Below are 19,740 nucleotides of genomic sequence, written 5' to 3'. Positions count from 1 at the left end.
TCATCTGTTTTTTTTTTTTTTTTTTTTTTTTTTTTTTTTTTTTTTTTCCCAACTTTTGTTTTGTTTTGTTTTTAGAGACAGAGTCTCACTCTGTTGCCCAAGTTGGAGTGCAGTGGCTCCGTCATAGCTCACTGCAGACTCAACCTCCTGGGTTCAAGAGACCCTCCTACCTCAGACTCTTGAGCAGCTGGGGCTTAAAGTATGTGCCACCAGGCCTGATGAGTTTTTTAAATTTTTTGCCATGCTGGTTTAGAACTCCAGAGATCAAGTGATCCTCCCACCTTGGCCTCCCAAAGTGTTGGGATTTCAGGCATGAGTCACTGTACCTGGCCATTCTAAACTTTTCTAAATCCCTTTGTTATGGTGTATCTGTGATAAATAGTATATAGCTAGATTTCATTTACTTATTTTATTTCTTTTTACATTTAATAGACTGTGTCTTTTTTTTTTTTTTTTTTTTTTGAGACGAAGTTTCGCTCTTGTTACCCAGGCTGGAGTGCAATGGCGCGATCTTGGCTCACCGCAACCTCCGCCTCCTGGGCTCAGGCAATTCTCCTGCCTCAGCCTCCTGAGTAGCTGGGATTACAGGCATGTGCCACCACGCCCAGCTAGTTTTTTGTATTTTTAGTAGAGACGGGGTTTCACCATGTTGACCAGGATGGTCTCAATCTCTTGACCTCGTGATCCACCCGCCTCGGCCTCCCAAAGTGCTGGGATTACAGGCTTGAGCCACCGCGCCCGGCTAGACTGTGTCTTTTAATTGGTGAATTGAATCCATTTATATTTATTTTGATTCCATGTGCATTTACTTTGTATTTTTTTCAGCTTTCATGTTTTTTGTTTTGCTTCCTTCCCCCCTTTATGCCCTTATTAGATCAATTTTGTATCATGCTCTTTTTCCATACCTTCAATTCTGTAGGTATAGTAGTGACCATCCTTAAGTACCATCAGGGACTTTTCTTGGAACCAAAAGACTCCTGCCTTTGGGGAGTCTTGATTTTGGGGACCTTGCAGACTAGCAGCGGAGACAAGTGGTGCTTTGGCTCTGGTGCTGATGCCAAGGCCGTGTCTGTCTTTCTGCTTCTTGGGCCCAGAGAGTGGTTGAGAAGCTTGTCAACCTCCTTGCACAAGAGGAAGAGACCTTCTTCAGTCCTAGCATTCAAGTGCTCCTCTGGCTTCTTTACCTTTGCTTATAATGGATAATTAATTGTATTCTTCTTACCCTTTAGGAACTGAAATCTTGATTGCCTTTGCCCATTTTTAGACCTTGTACCTAGCAAGAAAGAAGATTTTGGTCTAAGTATTCTGCTCTGAGTTTCTACTTCATTTCGGGTCCATGGAGTTTTAATCTTATTTTTGAGTCAATTATGTCCTTTAAAATATATGTGTATATAATTTTCTGTGTTTAGAGAAGAATAGTTCAGAGTTGAGCTTACAATGTCATACTGCTCAGAATTCTATTTATGACAATATCTATAATGGCAAAAAATTGGAGTCTGGCTTAATTGGGACATATTCAGTTATTGAAAAGAGATAGATGTGTAAGCATTTATGGGGAAAATGGCTAAGATGTGTTATAAATTTAAAAAAAGCAAGTTGTGAAGAATAGTTGCTAATTTTTATTTGTTTTTAAAGTGAGGTGGTATCAGATTGTGTTCTTTAGTAAGCATAGAAAAGTTTCTGATAAAATACATGAGAGTTTTAATAGTTAACATTGTTTACCTTTGGATTTTGTAACTAGGAAACCAGGAAATCATTAGTATAGTTTTTTTCATTATTTTCTCTTTTGCCTTTCTATATTATTTGGATATTCTTCCTCTCTTTGAACGTTGGTTATTTTTTACACTTGATCTTAGCCAAAAGGCCGAGAAGCGATGAACATTGGGTATTTTTTATAATACGAAAGTAAAAATAAAAACTTTAGTATTATGAAATAAAGCAAGAACTCCCTTATTCCTCAAAACTCTGTTATTGCAATTGTTACAGCCTAATACACTTTTGGGACTCCATAATCATGTGTGTGCTTAACGAATACAAAGTATGTTAATGACATGTTCTAAAAACATCATATCTCTATTAATCTATTTTCTAATATAACTTATCTGTTTTCTAATATAAACATAGAAATAGATATTAAATAACCAATTCAATATCATACACTTATATAAAATGCTAACTTTCACTTTTAGAAAATCCCAGGCCAAAGCATAGTATCCTGATCATGAGGATTAACAAGTCGGGATTACTTCGCAGCTTTATAAGAGTGTAATATTTTAGAGGAATTGATCCCTCCCATAAAATGTTCAGCCTTCAAGTTAAGTCCCTTTTCTTATTAATGGCAATGGCTGCCTGAAATCCAAAGTTAAGTGCCCAAAGCTTTTCTAAAAAAAATAAACTCACCTTTAAAAAAAAAACAACACTGTATCTTTTTTCTTCATGCAGCATGTGGCTTTACTACCTGTTCTTATGGTGCTAATGTACAAACTGTTTTAAATTTTTTGATTTGCGTATTATTATCTTGGTGTCTCTGATACTTATTTTAGAGTGATTACGCTCACCTTTCTATTTAGAAATACCTTAATAGTGATATTTCTCAAAATGTATTCTAATGATACAAAGAATTTAAATGAAAATACAATCTTGCAGTATTATCTGTAATAGTGAAACAATGAAATAATCCAAGTGTTCAAAAATAAGAAATTGAATAAATTATACATATTTCATGAAATACTATCCACATGTTAAAAATGAAAGTATAGAAAAATATTTATTGACATGGATAAATGTTTATAATAAGCAGCATTAAATGAAAAAATTAAATATGCCATATGATCCTATTTTTACAAAAATGTACATATGTGATTATACACATGCATAGGAAATGTGAACGCTTAAATACCCAAATGTCAACTGTGGTTATCTCTGAGTGGTGTGATTACAGGAGAGTTTTATTTTGTTCTCTTTGCTTCTCTGCATTTATTATATTGAGCATGTTTTCATGCATAATAAGATAATCAGTAAAAGGTATTAAAATATACTTCTGTTATATTCCATGTTGTGAAAGTTAAATGTCGTACCATTTTTCCTCTTAGATTATAATTATCCTTCTATATTCATCCAACTGTTTTGATCCATCATGAATTGGTTTAGATGGAAGTAATTAGACATTCTCACTCAGGTCAGAAAAGACAAAGCTGTAAAGAGCTGTGTTAGTTCATACCCCTTGCCCCACCTAGAAGATACAATTTCAGCTTGCCAGCAGAGGAGGTGATGAATGGAATGTATATTTCAAGTTGACTTTGTTCTTCTACTCTAATCTTGTTATTCTGCCTAAGATTTCGTAGTAATTTTACTCCAAATATTAATATTTTATTACTGTCACAAAATTCCCCAGACTACCTACTAAAAATAATCAATAATAAAAACAAACCCTTAAATAATGATAATTCCACTCCCACTAGATGTTCTGGTTCATCTTAATACAGATAGAACTTATTGCTTTCCATAAAAAGTTGCTGCTAACAAGAAAAAAGAAAAAGAAAAAAAAACTTACTATAAAATCTTGAACTAGTTTAATGAATTACCTTCGATACAAAGAGAGGCCAGCCCTTCCCTGCCTGCAATGTAAGGAGGTCATTCTATCTATTCTGAAGGAAGATCTCTTCTCAGCCTCCTTAAATCCATAGTAAGGAGTAGTTGCCTGAATCTGGGAACATTATTCTTTTTTTTTTTTTTTTTGAGACGGAGTTTCGCTCTTGTTACCCAGGCTGGAGTGCAATGGCGCGATCTCGGCTCACCGCAACCTCCGCCTCCCGGGTTCAGGCAATTCTCCTGCCTCGGCCTCCTGAGTAGCTGGGATTACAGGCATGCACCACCATGCCCAGCTAATTTTTTGTATTTTTAGCAGAGACGAGGTTTCACCATGTTGACCAGGATGGTCTCGATCTCTCGACCTCGTGATCCACCCGCCTCGGCCTCCCAAAGTGCTGGGATTACAGGCTTGAGCCACCGTGCCCGGCCGGGAACATTATTCTTTATGCCCTTCAGACTTAATTATTTTACTCAAGAACGTGAAATGCTAGCATTGAATGTCACTTAAAAATACTGTTAACTCTCTGAGAAGATAAAATACCTCCCTCCTTTCACCTCCTTGCCTTAACATACCAGAAAATTGAACTCTTAATTTGATTTCAGTGGTTTTTAAGGTGAGGAAACAATTTGGATTTTTGAGAGTTGAAACAGAAAGGGACAGATTAGATAACAGAACCACCGAAAAACTTCAAAAGGCTTTTAAAATTTTTATGGTCTTCATTGCAGTTGATTGGTTAGTTAAGAAATAGTTGAGTTACAGCTATAACTTCTAATAATGTCTTGATTTTCCTCCTTTCTACCTCTCATTCAACAAAAATGGGAGATTTACAACATTAGGATATAATACCAGTTGAAAATTAAAGAAAATTTTTAGAGTTTTTTTTGTTGCTTGGAAAACTTTTAGTAATACTTTTATGTTACATGGCATTTTAATATATCAATTTAGCTATAACTTTGGAAACTAAAATTTTAAGTTTTTGCTCTGGAAGGAGCAGTATCATTTCTTTGCAGAAATTCTGGTGGGTAACTTGATGATTTGACACTAGAAATAATGGGACAAGAAAAACAGCCTGGTTTGACAGAGAGGCCCATTTTAACTTTTGTCGGTATTCACTAAGGTTTCTCACATAAGTACATGTGATAACTTTTAAAATGTCCAATACTGGAAAAAGCAGTTTTGAGAGCTTTAAAGTGTTAGCTCTCACTTAAATATCCTGAAATATCCTCCTGAGATGGCTTGCTAATTCCTAGAGTAGTTCCCTACCTCACACTCTGTCAATTTGGGAAATTAAAAAAAAAAAAAATCCATCCTGACAACACAGCCCATAAAATTTTCCCTTCACGTCACTCTTCAGTACCATCTCTGCCTTATGAGGTTGGATTCTTCATTGTCCTACTCCTGTTATATGACACTGGTCCTCTAAAAGGTCTCCTGCCGCCAGCCCTACCCTTACCCATCTCCTGCAGTCAGTGAAATCTTTTCTGAACCTTGATCTGATTTCTCAGCTTAAAACAAGATAGTTTCCCTGACAGGCAGCATAATAGTATTTCTCAAAACAATATCTGAGAACTTCTACAAAAAATTTAAATGTTATTCCTTTTTTATAATGATAAATTAACAAGCACACTGTGGCTCTCCAGAATGGATATCTTGTAACTGTGTAAAATACTAAAAATACTAATAGTGCTTGCCTGTCCATGCTACATTTTTTTTTTTCTGAGGCAAAATCTCACTCTGTCGCCTAGGCTGGAGTGCAATGGTGCGATCTCAGCTCAATGCAACCTCCGCCTCCTGGGTTCAAGCAATTCTCCTGCCTCAGCCTCCTGAGTAACTGAAATTACAGGAATGTGCCACCACGCCTGACTAAGTTTCGTGATTTTTTTTTTTAGTAGAGACAGGATTTTGCTAGGTTGACCAGGCTGATCTTGAACTTCTGACCTCAAGTGATCCACCCACCTGGCCTCCCAAAGTGCTGGGATTACAAGCGTGGGCCACTGCACCTAGCCATTTTTTCTTTTTCTTTTCTTCTCTCTCTTTTTTTTTTTTGAGACAGGGTCTCATTCTGTCATTCAGGCTGGAGTGCAGCAGTGCAGTCTTGGCCAATTGCAACCTCTGTGTTCTGGGCTCAAGTGATCCTCCCACCTCAGCCTCCCAAATAGTTGAGACTACAGGCACATGCCACCATGTCTGGCTAATTTTTCTGTTTTTTGGTTGAGGTAGGGTTTTGTCATATTGCATAGGCTGGTCTTGAACCCCTGGGCTCAAGTGATCATCCTTCTGCCTTGGCCTCCAAAGTGCTGGGATTGAAGATGTGAGCCACCCATGCCTGGCCACATCTTATTTTTTCTAATGAAACATTTGTTTCTTAAACTGATCCAGAACACATAGCTATGTTCTCAGAGGCATTTTCCTTTTGAAGAGATCCAGCTATTACTTACTTGTGAGAAACAGTGGCTGACAGGACGAGATCAAAATACCCGAATGTGTAAGATGAGCCCTCTGAGATCTGCCTTGCCCATTCTTTGTACCTGTACTCTGGCCCCGGAGTGACAAGCAGCCCCTGGATAAGCTAGACCACATCAAGCATTTGCCTTCGTTTTCTTAAGCTGGGCTTTGTCAATGATCTTTCCCTTTTTTCACTCCACTTGCCCTGAACACATAATTCTCTGTAGACTCAGTCTTTCCTGACGACAGCTACAAGGAAAACTCCCGTCTCTCCCATCTTGGCTATAGTTAATCTTCACACAGGGAATTGCGTCACTACAAAACTATCCCCAAAATTTGATGGCGTATAACAACATTTGTCACCAGCCAGTTTCAGTGGGTCAGGAATCTGGGTGAGCCTTAGCTGGGTACTGTGGCTCTGCATCTGTCATAGTGGACTGTGCTTTCTAATAACTTGCATGGTTGTTGGATTGAGGTCTCAGTTCCTCACCACCTGTTGACCAAGAGCCTTCCTTTGTTCCTGAACTCACAACAGGACAGCTTGCTTCACCAGAGCGAGCAAGCAAGCAAGCAGGAGGGTAAGAGAGAATACTAGAAAGAGAGAGCATTTCATAGTCTTTAATGATGTAATCACAGCAGTGACACATCACCTGCTCATTAGAAGAAAGGTGCTGGTCCAGCCCACACTCCAGGGTAGGGGGTGATGCACTAGGCAATGGAGATTACTGGAGACTGTCTAAGTAGTCTTCTACCATAGCCTGTAGGATACCTTAGGGTAAGTATCCCTAAGGATAGGCCCAGGTGAGGAAGCTGTGGGCTGTGGAAGGGTGCTTGTCTTCTCTCAGTCTTGTTTCCCTGACTCTCATGGTGTAGACATCTTGATGCCATGACAGTGATTCCAGGGTTTAAAGAGAGGTATATTTTAAATAATCTGGCTCTTAAATATCATTTGAAAGTCAACTCCCTCGTCTGATCTTCAGCTGAAGAAAAAATGATCTATTTTAGTGCTAGAAGAAGAACTCTGTGTTGGACTTACTAAGAAAAGGTAATGTAGCTCACTGAGATAGTACATTCTTAAGAGATTTGCCAATTTAATTTTTTGGGGTTTATATCCTGAATTTAACTTCTAACCTGGAGTATGATAAGAGTCTTCTGGATTTTCAAATATGATCCCTATTAAACTGCTGCACTTTGTTTACTTGCTTTTCTTTGAGCAGTGAGCTACTTGACAGCCTAGTCTGTGCCCAGTTCACTTCTAATATCAGTATTCTGGCTCTCCATATTCTTAAAAATGTGTACTAATATTTTTCTGTAGTCAGTATATTCAGTACTAAATTTGCTAGGCATTGCCAGGGTTTTAATAGTTTAGAAATTTTCAGGTCTTTTTCTGGCATATATACTTAAAAGGAGTGACCTGGGGCTATGATACCTGTAATTTTTGTGTTATTTTTCTAGGTAGTTAAGGCATTAACAGTTTTTGCCCTTGGATCAAAGTTCTCTACTTTTCTTTCCACAGCTTCTAAATATTTCTTCCTTTTGAGTCAAGGGAATTGCCCTGATTTTATGATGACATTTGGGTACGATATTGAAACTGTTAAAAGTTATGAAAACGACCCTTTGGTATTAAATGTAATAAGTGGCTCTGAATTGAATACATGCACAGGTTCTCCTAAATGAACTTTGTGAGTCCAAACTGCTCTAGTTATGTATTCTCATTGTAATTGGATTCTATGACATTCTCTTATCCCCCAGGAGTATGCCAGGCCATGAGAGTTCCTCATGGCTTGGGGTTGATGTATACTTTGTGTCTTTTGGGGCATTGGCTTTCATCTTTCAACTCCTGTGTGACACTTGCAGTACTGATTGATGGTCATCTCCAGTCATGAAGAGACAGGTGTCTCTGCAGCAAAACAAAACTAGTTATCTCTAAGAGATCTATAGCAGCCTTCAAATAAAGGGAGCATGGACAACTTCTAAAACTGACCTATCTTTGCTCAGCCTTTCCTTATCAAGAATATATTCTTTTTATTTTTTTATTTTTTATTTATTTATTTATTTATTTTCTGAGAGTCTCACTCTGTCGCCCAGGATGGAATGTAGTGGAGTGGTCTCGGTGTGCTGCAACCTCTGCCTCCCCGGTTCAAGTGGTTCTCCTGCTTCAGCCTCCCAAGTAGCTGGGATTGCAGGTGCATGCTACCATGCCCAGCTAATTTTTTGTATTTTTAGTAGAGATGGAGTTTCGCTATGTTAGCCAGGCTGGTTTTGACCTCCTGACCTCAAGTGATCCGCCCACCTCAGCCACTCAAAGTGCTTGGATTACAGGTGTGAGCCACCACACGTGGCAAGAATATAGTTTTTACTCATGGCTACGCTGCGCTGTGTTCATTTTTACTGGCTTGTCTTTCTTTGTAATTCTAAAATATTGTCATGTTCAAAGGTTTTAAATTAGACTATAAACACCTCAATATCAGAACTTACTCTCTTCTCTCTCTCTCTTTTGATATCTTGGATATCTTTCCCCATTGTATATCATTTACCATAACACCACTCCAGACACATTTCTCAATGGAAGTCAACACGTAGAAAGAAGTCTAGTCGGCCAGGCGTGGTGGCTCACATCTATAATCCCAGCACTTTGGGAACGGTGGCGGGTAGATCACGAGATCAGGAGATCGAGACCGTCCTGGCTAGCACAGTAAAACCCCATCTCTACTAAAATACAAAACATTAGCTGGGCATGGTGGCACGTGCCTGTAGTCCCAGCTATTTGGGAGGCCGAGGCAGGCAGCTAGAACTAGGAGGTGGAGCTTGCAGTGAGCCGAGATCGTGCCACTGCACTCCGCCTGGGTGTCAGAACAAGACTCTGTCTGAAAAGAAAAGGAAGAAAGTGTAGTCTAGATTTATTGGTGATGCATTCATTACAGCAGATCAGAGATGAGGGGTTGGTACAGGCCTGGACTCTTGTAGTGAGAGATGAACGAGAGTTCCAGAAGGTTTTCAACAACATTCAGTTAACTATACATGGGTAGAGTTGGGTGCCAGTCTCTCCTTTGACTTTCTAAGTGCACCAGTGTATGTTACTGCCATGAAATTGCACTGTAATATTTTCTAGTTGTGATTTATTCACAGTGTAATATGCTTCTAGTTCTGGCTTGAATTTTCCCCCAGGAAGAGCCTAAAATCGCTTCATTATAATATAGACAGTGTACTGCACTTTGAATACAAATTTATCCATGTTCAGAGTAATTTTTCTTGTGATTGTCTCTACCCTGGAGAAGTGCCTTTAATGAATTACATACAAATTGTGTAATTTAAGAAGTTAATTTGGTTTTCTGGTTACACAGGACTAAAAACAGCCCTTGTGGAAAGAGATGATTTCTCATCAGGGACTAGCAGCAGAAGCACTAAATTGATCCATGGTGGTGTGAGATATCTTCAGAAGGCCATCATGAAGTTGGATATTGAGCAGGTAATTGTGTATGCTGGTTGTTAAACAAAAATTGCGACTATGCTTTTTTCTACCCCATTAAATCAGGGTTTTTTTTTTTTTTTTTTTTTTTTTTTTTAAAGTGGCTTTTAGTATTTCTTCCTGTTAGAAATACCTATTTATTCTGCTGGAGTATCTTTCAGGAGAGGTGTGTCAGTTCTTTCTTATAGTATTATGTTTATGGGTAATCGGGCTTTTTCTTCACAGGCATGTTGAAGTAGCAGATTTACAAAATCGCTTTTGGATGTGTTGCCTTTTAACAATTGTGATTGGGTTTTGGCCAATGGCTACCAAATTACTACTTTGCAGGCACTTTGAGGGGAGCTATCTTGTAATGCAGGGGGAGTGCGAAATTGATCCTCTTAACTACAACTGCAGTCACAGGCTCATATTGTCACTGACATATTCTGAAGGAAAAGATGATCTGAGTCATGCTTCTCTTATGTCACACTTTATTGTGTCCAGCCTGCCACCATTTGAAAACTGCCAAGGCAGTGTGGAAGATGACATTTCCCAGAGGGGTAAAAAAAAAAAAAAAAATCTGCTGAACTTCCTATCTGCTTTCCGTACATGAAAAACACAGCAGCACTGGCTTGACATTGTCAAGTTTTGAATCTGTCTCCTTTTTTTTTTTCCTTGACAAGTCAGTTTTGAATCTGTCCCCTTTTCTTATATTTCTCTTCAGTATCATGATAGATGCAAAGAAAACAGCATAGGATTTAGAATCAGCTAACTTGTGATGTGTACAGGCTTATTTACTCAACATCTATGAGTCTGTTTTCTTATTTGTAAAATTAGTGTTATAATAGCAATGCTGGCTTTTTAGAGAGGCATAATGAGGACTACAGCAGTTAAGACAAAGGCCTGTTTATAATCTGTAAAATACTGTGTAACTGTTAAGTAGCATCATTGCTTGGTTTTGTGAAGGCAAGACGAAAACTTTTAGCATGAATTTGAACAATCTGTTATCCTACACAGAAAAAATATTATGGGGAACTGAGAAAGGGAGACAATCCAGAGGAGGCAAGATAAATGACTACAATAATCTTGTAACTCAAGTCAGGAAAATATCTTACACCTGGGAACTCTGACAGCATGTTTTTCTCCTATGCAAATACAGTTAAGGTTTCTAAAAAATCTTTGAGGTTGACAGCATGATGTATTATTAGAAATTTGATTAGGAGGGAGCTATCCTCACTCAGAGGTAGAAGGTTCCTGTGTATCAATCAGTTGGCAGGGTGTCTATTTGCCATTTGAAAATATTATGATCTGTTACTGCCAAACTAATTTTCTCTGTTTTGCCTTTCAGTATAGGATGGTAAAAGAAGCCCTTCATGAGCGTGCCAACCTGCTAGAAATTGCTCCCCATTTATCAGCTCCATTGCCTATAATGCTTCCAGTTTACAAGTAAGCCTTTTGATATCACCTGTATGCATTTGCTTCTCTGCAGTCCGTAGAACAACATTTTTAATGAAAATAATCCCTCAATGCATATTTTGTAATTTGGTTCCAATTGGTCCTAATCATTAATCCTTTTTAAATATTTTCCTTTGTTGTAGTTAAAAGTATGACTTTTCTTAAATTACTCTCTACTTGCCTATCTCTAGATTTTTAAAGAAGGTCGTGTTCTGTATTTGTAATTAGTAGTTTCTTACTCTAGTTTCTGAAGTATATAGATGAGCAACTGCATTTGCACCAAGGAATGTAAGAGGATCACGTGCAGACTGTAAACTGCTGAGCTAAAGTATCCTGTTGTAAAATTGAAACATACCATATACCCACTTGAAACCCAAGCCATATTGAGTCATGTTAAGTGTCCAAGTTAACCAAGGCTGAAATTTGGTTAGGAGGTGTCAGATTATAAATTATAAAACTCAATTTTCCTAATGTTGTTAGAGCTATCTGTGAAGTTCCCTTACATTGGAATTCAGGTAGTATGAAAAAGTGGATTATGTAACTGTTTCAGCCACCTGAGTGTTGTAGGGGGCCAGAAACAGATTCTTTATAATTTTGTTCACCCTTTGTCATAGATTGCTTAAGACTTTCTAGGCCAGGTGCAGTGGCTCACGCCTGTAATCCTAGCACTTTGGGAGGCCAAGGTAGGTGAATCACCTGAGGTCAGGAGTTCAAGACCAGCCTAGCCATCATGTTGAAACCCCATCTTTATTTAAAAAAAAAAAAAAAAAAAAGACTTTCTGAACCAGTTATTCTCAATCTTGGGTGCACATTGTTATCCTCCAGGCCCCCACCCTAGTCTGTCTAGTTAAATCAGTCTCTGGATGTATGAGGCTTAGGCATTAGTATTTGTTTTTAATGTTCCCCAGAGGATTCTAATATTCAGCCAGGTTGAGAACAACTGCCTCAGAGAAGATTCATTTAAAATCTCATTGATTTGTTTACTTAAAGACTTCAGCTAGGTTGGTGTCAAAAATAGTTACATAAATCTGTTTCTTTTACAGTCCACTTCTAGGTATGCTTTGTTTTTCTTAAATGAAAAGTGTCTTGTAGTGTAAGGTAATATTCTATAATGCTACACTCTGTTTCTAAAGAACTTTCCCCCTATTTATGCTGTAGGTGGTGGCAATTACCTTACTACTGGGTAGGAATCAAGCTGTATGATTTGGTTGCAGGAAGTAATTGCCTGAAAAGCAGTTATGTCCTCAGCAAATCAAGAGCCCTTGAGCATTTCCCAATGCTCCAAAAGGACAAACTGGTAGGAGCAATTGTCTACTATGATGGTATGTAATATTTTTTTTTCCTTACAAGATACTTTCACTCGTGACACTTATAGTGACAATTCTTAAAGAGATAATTTTGCATCCTTACTTTAAATACATATCTTACACAACACACAAACGCACTTGCATGTACATATTCACCATTTTCTCTAATAGTGGCTGAAAAACTAACCATAATGTTTTACCTTTAATATTGTTTATTTTCCATATTTGTTTTCTTCTTTTGATTTCTACTTTGTGTCTCATGGTTGGTTTGGTCTATTTCTTTTTATTATGAATTTACTCCCCACCCTCATGCCATATAATTTGTTATGTGTTTGCTAGTGAATATTTACCTAATGAATATATTATAATGTTGAAAGCAGCTGAGGATATGTTAGGTTTTCTAGATGAAGCCTCTATTTTCAAGGGGTTATAAACCTAGGAAAAAAATGCCCCCTGGGCTGAAATGGACATGTTTGTATTTTTCACAGGACACAATTCTTGAATGTATAATTTATGTGATGAAGGTAGATGAACATTGCATCTGTTAAACTGTGCTCTCAGTTTTTATTGCTTATTTTATTGTTGTTAGATGTTTTCTAATAGTGACATTAACTGGTGCCCATTTGCCATGTGTTCAATGTTCATTCTTTTTTTTTGCATGTGTGCAATGTAATTTTGTACACTTTTATTTGAAGGAACACTTAATATATCTCCAGGTGGACCACAAAACAGTATAAAACAAAACAGGCAAAGCCATTTGTAAAATTTTACTAGTAGTTTTAAAGAGTGCATGGGATTGGAATATAGTCCAAGGGTGTCCATTTATAAGGAAATAGCTGAATACAAATAAATATACATGTTTAAAAAAATTTTGTGATGCAGAGGACAGCTTAGATTCTGTATCTCAGTGAGCCCTCACACCCCCATTATATTGTCTTTTCTATTTAGTATTAGATACCTAAACTCCTAGCAAGAATAATTTGTTATTGTTTTATATTTTTCAGGATACTTTGATATTTATACTGCATACTATGGAGTGTCCTCAAGGCTATCACTATGTTTTTTTCTTCTTTTCAGTGGTACATTTCTAAACTAAGTCAGCTGTCTGTCAGGCTTTTATATATAAATGCAAAAAGTATATGTGCAGGGAGGGAAAAGGGGACCAAAGTCAAGAAAATGTCCTAGGAACAACAATATTAGAAAAATGTTAGGGGTCTTAGGCAAACATTAAAAGCTAGAAAATTCATGGTTTGTAGTGCCTTCCAGCATCTGAACACCACAGGAGGGCCACTTAACTACTTTTTTTGGTGCCCTTGATTGAGCCTACATGTTAAAGGACAACCTTAACTGTGAATTTGCTTTCTCTGCATCAGACCCTTAATGTTAATCTATTGTCATTTATTGGGTGATTATATTAAAGAGGTTTTTGGTCCAGGAGGAGTAAGAAGGCATTCTGTAAATTGCATCCTGCCCATCCTGACAAGGGGATGTTTGTAGCCTTTCTCTCATTACTAATCCATCCTGCACAAACCCTCTCATATCCTTACTCATTTTCTCTACCCTGTTACGTATTGTGTGCTCACTAATTTTATTTATAAGCTTGTGAATATCTGAATCTTTTAAAAATAAATATTAGTGGCTGGGCAAGGTGGCTCACGCCTATAATCCTAGCACTTTAGGAGGCCACAGCAGATCGCTTGAGCCCAGTTTGAGACCAGCATGGCAAATCCTCATCTCTACTAAAAATACAAAAAATTAGTCAGGTGTGGTGGCATGCACTTGTAGTCCCAGCTACTTGGGGGGCTGAGGTAGCTGCAGTGAGCTGAGATCCCACCATTACACTCCAGCCTGGGGGACAGCATGAGACCCTATCTCAAAAAAAAAAAAAAAAAGTATTCGTGAATGTCAGACATCCTGTCTTACATTGGTTTGGCATTGTTGTGAATTATAGATTCTTATTGATTCTACATGGAGAAGCCAAGGGAAACCTTTGTTACACAATGTAGAAGAAACATTCTCTTAGAATCTTGAGGAAAAAGAATTCCTTTTTTTGTTTTTCTTTTGGGAGATGGAGTCTTGCTCTGTCATCCAGGCTGGAGTGCAGTGGCATGATCTCGGCTCACTGCAACCTCCGCCTCCCAAGTTCAAGGATTCTGCTGCCTCAGCTGGGACTACAGGCGTGTGCAACCACGCCCAGCTGATTTTTAAAATTTTTATTAGAGACAGGGTTTCACTGTGTTAGCCAGGATGGTCTCGATCTCCTGACCTTGTGATCCACCCACCTTGGGCTCCCAAAGTGCTGGGATTACAGGCGTGAGCCACCACCCCCAGCCAAGAATTCTTTAGTCTAGAATTGATCTTTATAGTCTGTTGCAGGTTACAAAATTATGAGCTTAGCAAAAATTTCTGAAAAATTTAAAACGTATCATTTAAAATATTTTCAAATTGCTCTTTGGAAATTGGTTGTAAAATCTTAAGTCTTGAACAAAAGGAATAAAAATAATTATGTTCTACTCATTTGAAATAATTTGTCTTTTGACCTTGTTCTGAAATGCTACAGGCCCAACTATATAGTACTTGAGGTGAGGCAAAACAAGCATGTGCAACAGTGTAGTTCTGTGGTTTTACAGCTATATTCACACGTGGGGCAAGTCTTATTTTACCTAACATGGTATGATGATCAAATTGAACATCAACATTGGAAATAAGGTGAAGAGGAGCATATAGATAAAGAATTAAATGAGTCAATCCATGCTCAATAAAAGGAATGAATGCGTTTTTTTCCTTTGACTAGAAAAATGTTATTACAGTATAATCCTGCTACTAAGTATTTCAGAGAGGAAAAGTATTTCAATATGAACTTCTATCATTGCAAACCCAAGTCTAAACATTGTAGTTTACAAGGTAAACTTTTCTTAACAAGAAAAATATATACTCTTCTTCATAAATTACCATTATGAGAATATAACAGTAGTCACTGAAGTGATTTCAAGGTGCATTCAGGCTTCTTGAAATAATGTTGAGTTTACTTTAAAAATAATGTATTGAGATGAAATTCCTATAACTTAAAATTAGCCATTTTCAAGTGAACAGAAATAATATTTATAACTCCCACCAAGGGAGAATTTTGAATCTGATGACAAAGTGGCATGTATAATGAAATGAGCTTTTTGTTTTAATTAATTAATTATTTTTTTTGAGACAGAGTCTTGCTCTGTCACCCAGGCTGGAGTGTAGTGGCGTGACCATAGCTTCCTGCAGCTTCTAATCTCTGGGGCTCAAGCAGTCCTCCTGCCTCAGTCTCCTGAGTAGCTGGGACTACAGTTAGCACGTGCCACAATACCTGGCTAGTTGTTCTTTACTTTTGGTAGAGACAAGGTCTCACTATATTCCCTAGGCTAGTCTTGAACTCCTGAGCTCAAGGGATTCTCCTACCTTGGCCTCCCAAAGTGCTGGAATTACAGGGATGAGCTACTGGGATCAGATAATCAAATGAACTTTTAATGCCACAAGAAGTTTTGCTAACTAAAAACTCTTGTTAGTAATATATTATACACTTATTTCAGCACCAGTGAAAAGTGAGATATGGGGTGAAAATATAGTGGGACAAACTAGTAAACATTGCCATTAATTTGGACCAGGCACTGAGTAGACCGGTAAGGTATCTTCAATACAGAGATATTTGGGCTGTGAGATGTTCCCTCTGAAGTACAAAATGTACAAAGATAAAAAAATTAATTTCTCATTAACACAGTTCATCCTAGGTCAATTTTGATGGTCATTGCATATGATGAAGGCAAAATCTGTTCTCCCACAAAAGTTCATAGAGGTAAAACAGTAAGTTCCACGCACTTTTCCCTCCAACATTTTATATATATTTTTTTAATTTTTATTTTTTGTAGAGACAGACTGGTTTTGAACTCCTGGCCCCAAGTGATCCTCCTGCCTTGCTCTCCCAAAGTGTTAGGATTACAGGCAGGAGCCACTTCGTCTGGCCCTTCATACTTTTTGGTGTAGTAATGCTAGTTACTATTCTGTGCATGGCATAAGTAAGATCTGTTGCCATATTTTATTGTTAACCACTGAAAAACAAATTCACTCATATGGAGGAATAACTCATCTTTTTAAATGCAAACAGAGAGAATGTAAAATTTCTCAGTAAAATCCACATGAAATCAAAGTTGGGATAGTAAATGACATACCAGTTTTTCCTCCAGTTGTATTTCCTTCTTATATTCTGTTAATCGTATAGTCAACTCACTAGATTTCTGACTGAGGCATCCTAGTATTTTCTAACTTGCCTAGCAGAGACCCACAGCTGGACCCATGGCCATTACTGCTGATACGTGAGTTACTAAGTAGAAAGTATGGTGACCAGGGCAACTTTCCTAAGTCAGAAGAAAGTGTTTAGAGCATGATATGCTTGTGTGACTTGGCAGGTTGTGAGATTATGTGAACCAGCTGTTAGGGGTAGCCAGTTTTCTCAGAAACTTATTTTTTTTTCCCCTCTGTTAGTTCCCAGAGTCGATCTTTGGAGCTATTCCGGTTAGACACCAGTCATCCAATCTAGTACACAGAAAATGAGCTATCGTTAAAAATCATCAAATATTAAAAACCATTAAATACCTCCATTAAGCCATTATAAAATGAAACTGAAAAACAAAATTATACCTTTAAATTCTTCCTTTCTGAGAGTCAAGACATTGACAGAGATGTCTGTTGTTTCATACCCAGTGATGTCTCTAAGTATTCCTTATGCATGTATGAAAATAGCAACTATAAGAAATTACATTGCCTTTTCCTAATGTAAATAAAAGTAGATTACATCCATGTTTCGAAGGGGAAATTAAAGCCCAGGTTTCACTAGAATATTCATTTTTATTCCAACCTAAAACTCATAGCATACAAATAGATGAATTCAGCTCGTGAGAGAGCAAAGCCAATTTAATCTCTGGCTCCCCTGAGGTAAATGTAGTTCACAGTTCTGCCCCCACCCCAACCTCAGCTATAATCCCTGGCTCCTGGAGGTAAAAATGCACTGAAGTGAGGAAAATTCTGCAGCAGGATATAATGATCCAAAATGACAGGGACAATAATGACAATGAATTTCATGTCTCCCAGTCATGAGCTGGAGATGCTTGACTAGGCTGACTTATACAATTAAATTGTTACAGGTACAGCAGGAGATGCAGTTAGCTGTATGCTTTGGGGAGCGATGCCTCTGGCAAAAGGCATATTGTGGAATCCAGGCTCTTTTGTTAGGAGCAAGCTATTACTCCTCTAGGCATGCCACCACAATTGTACACTTTAATAAAAGAAAGCCTGGGTTAAAGACAAGTCTTTTAAGGTGTTGATTTTATCTACTTGGAAAGCTAAAAAAATCAATTACCAGTTCCACAAAAGTGATTTTTTGGTCTCATGTTTTTTGTTTTTTCATTGAGTTCCTGGAACATAAGTAAAATCTTAAGATGGTGCCTTTAATCCTCATTTACACTATTTGTAAACACAGTTGTTGAATGAATTGGGTGTTATCTACTTTAAATCAGACAGACATTAATTTCTTCAGAATAATAGAAATAGATTGAATAGATAACTGAACAATGTGGATTTATGAACAGAATATTAATAGCAAGTCCTTTAAGCAAGTTTGGGCTACTTGCTTCTTAATGCAATTCTTATATATTGGAGTGGTTAACCTCCAAAGTGAAGAGTGTGAGCATCATGAGGTACACACATCCATTTACCCAGGTATACAAATAACACATTAGAACTTCTATGTAGATACGCTTTCAAAGGTAAATTCCTTATAAATGCCTTCTTTTGGTATATGGTTCAAATGTCTATAATATGTAAGAATAGCAATATGTACATTATGTAATTTATAAATATATGTATTGGAGACATATACTGATATTTACTTTTAGAATATTCAATTTAATTTTTTTGGGCCACTAGTAATTTGTCATTATTTTATTTCTTTGATAATTGGCTATTTAAACATTTTCAAGATAGATGTGTTTAGTGAGAGGACAAATTCCCTTGGAAGAGTAAACATAACCAAATCCCTTTCTTCATCTCCCAATGTTTAATTTCTATGAAATTTTTTTTTTTTTTTTTTTTTGAGATGGAGTTTCGCTCTTGTTACCCAGGCTGGAGTGCAATGGCACAATCTCGGCTCACCGCAACCTCCGCCTCCTGGGTTCAGGCAATTCTCCTGCCTCAGCCTCCTGAGTAGCTGGGATTACAGGCACATGCCACCATGCCCAGCTAATTTTTTGTGTTTGTAGTAGAGACGGGGTTTCACCATGTTGACCACGATGGTCTCGATCTCTTGACCTTGTGATCCACCCGCCTCGGCCTCCCAAAGTGCTGGGATTACAGGCTTGAGCCACCGCGCCCGGCCATTTCTATGAAATTTATTTGAGGTGGCTGAAAACATAAAAACAAACAACTGTTGAATAAAGAGGTATTGGCATAATGCATTAAAAATGTGTTTTTTTATAAAAAAATTTATCTTAATATAATACATTTATTTTAAAATGTAAAGTTCTATTTGCCAGCAGTTTCCAGGGCTCCTAACCCTTTTTGTATCCTTATTATTATACAATCAAGGTTTAAAATTCTATAAATATTGATAAACAGAATACATGTAGCACATATGTAAATTTCAAAGTTAGTCATTAAGACTGTGGGATCCACAGCTGGCCTTAAAACCTAGTGAGATGGGAGAGTTCCCTGGACCCTTCCTGGGACTTGTGACAGGGGTGTGACTCCATTACCCGACCAGGCTCTCAAACCTGTTGTGGGATGGGGAGTACACAGGCAGCAGGTGCCTGGGCTAGGGTTAATGCTTTTGGGCTCCGGCCACATGGCAGCATCTAGGGATGTGTGTGTTATAATTAATGCTCTTATAGCAGTTGCCACCCAAGATGGCTAAGTGTTAACCAGCTCAGTGGAGAATCGGGATGACAGCCTTTTACACCTTGCCCTCTTGATACCTGGGTTCTTGTCTAGCATCTGGGAAGAATCAGGTCATACAGACTTGGAGGATGGTGAATACAGAGGTTTTGTTGAGTGATTGGGATGGCTCTCAGTGCAACGGGGAGCTGGAAAGGGGATGGAGTGGGAAGATAATCTCCCCCTGGAGTTCAGCTGTCCCTGGCTGAACTCCTCTCCAGCTGTCCAGCTGCCTGTTTGATGTTCAGATGCTTCTTCTCTCATTCTCTGCCATGCCACTCTGCTCCTCTGCCAATGGAATTTGTGGTTTTTATTAGGTACAGGATGGGGGTGTGGTGGGTCAGGGTGGTTTTGAAAGAACAACATTCGGGCTGGAAAACAGGGATGCGAAATTCATTTAGGGCCACCGGCCCAGGCTTATGGATGGGCCTTTGCCAGGAACTGCCCTCTTCTACCCAGTATTTCCCTGTCTCCTGTCCGTATCACTAGGATATTACCAATACACTGAAGCGAACTGTGACTATTCACCATTTCAT

General features: G+C 38.1%; 1 protein-coding gene across 4 annotated transcripts in view; it reads left to right on the top strand.

The window, feature by feature from the left end:
- GPD2 (glycerol-3-phosphate dehydrogenase 2) overlaps window positions 1–19,740 on the top strand; it is a 154,495-nt gene that overhangs the window by 70,892 nt on the left and 63,863 nt on the right. For all 4 annotated transcript variants that reach the window (XM_003921966.4, XM_074399666.1, XM_003921965.4 and 1 more), the window contains exons 4-6: window positions 9,382–9,506; window positions 10,834–10,931; window positions 12,099–12,262. In XM_003921966.4, coding sequence (XP_003922015.1) covers window positions 9,382–9,506; window positions 10,834–10,931; window positions 12,099–12,262 — 387 coding nt within the window. The remainder of the gene's footprint in view (window positions 1–9,381; window positions 9,507–10,833; window positions 10,932–12,098; window positions 12,263–19,740) is intronic.

This window comes from Saimiri boliviensis, chromosome 5 (assembly GCF_048565385.1).
Source record: "Saimiri boliviensis isolate mSaiBol1 chromosome 5, mSaiBol1.pri, whole genome shotgun sequence".
In the NCBI taxonomy this organism is placed as follows: domain Eukaryota; kingdom Metazoa; phylum Chordata; class Mammalia; order Primates; family Cebidae; genus Saimiri; species Saimiri boliviensis.
This window is presented reverse-complemented; position numbering and strand designations above follow the sequence as displayed.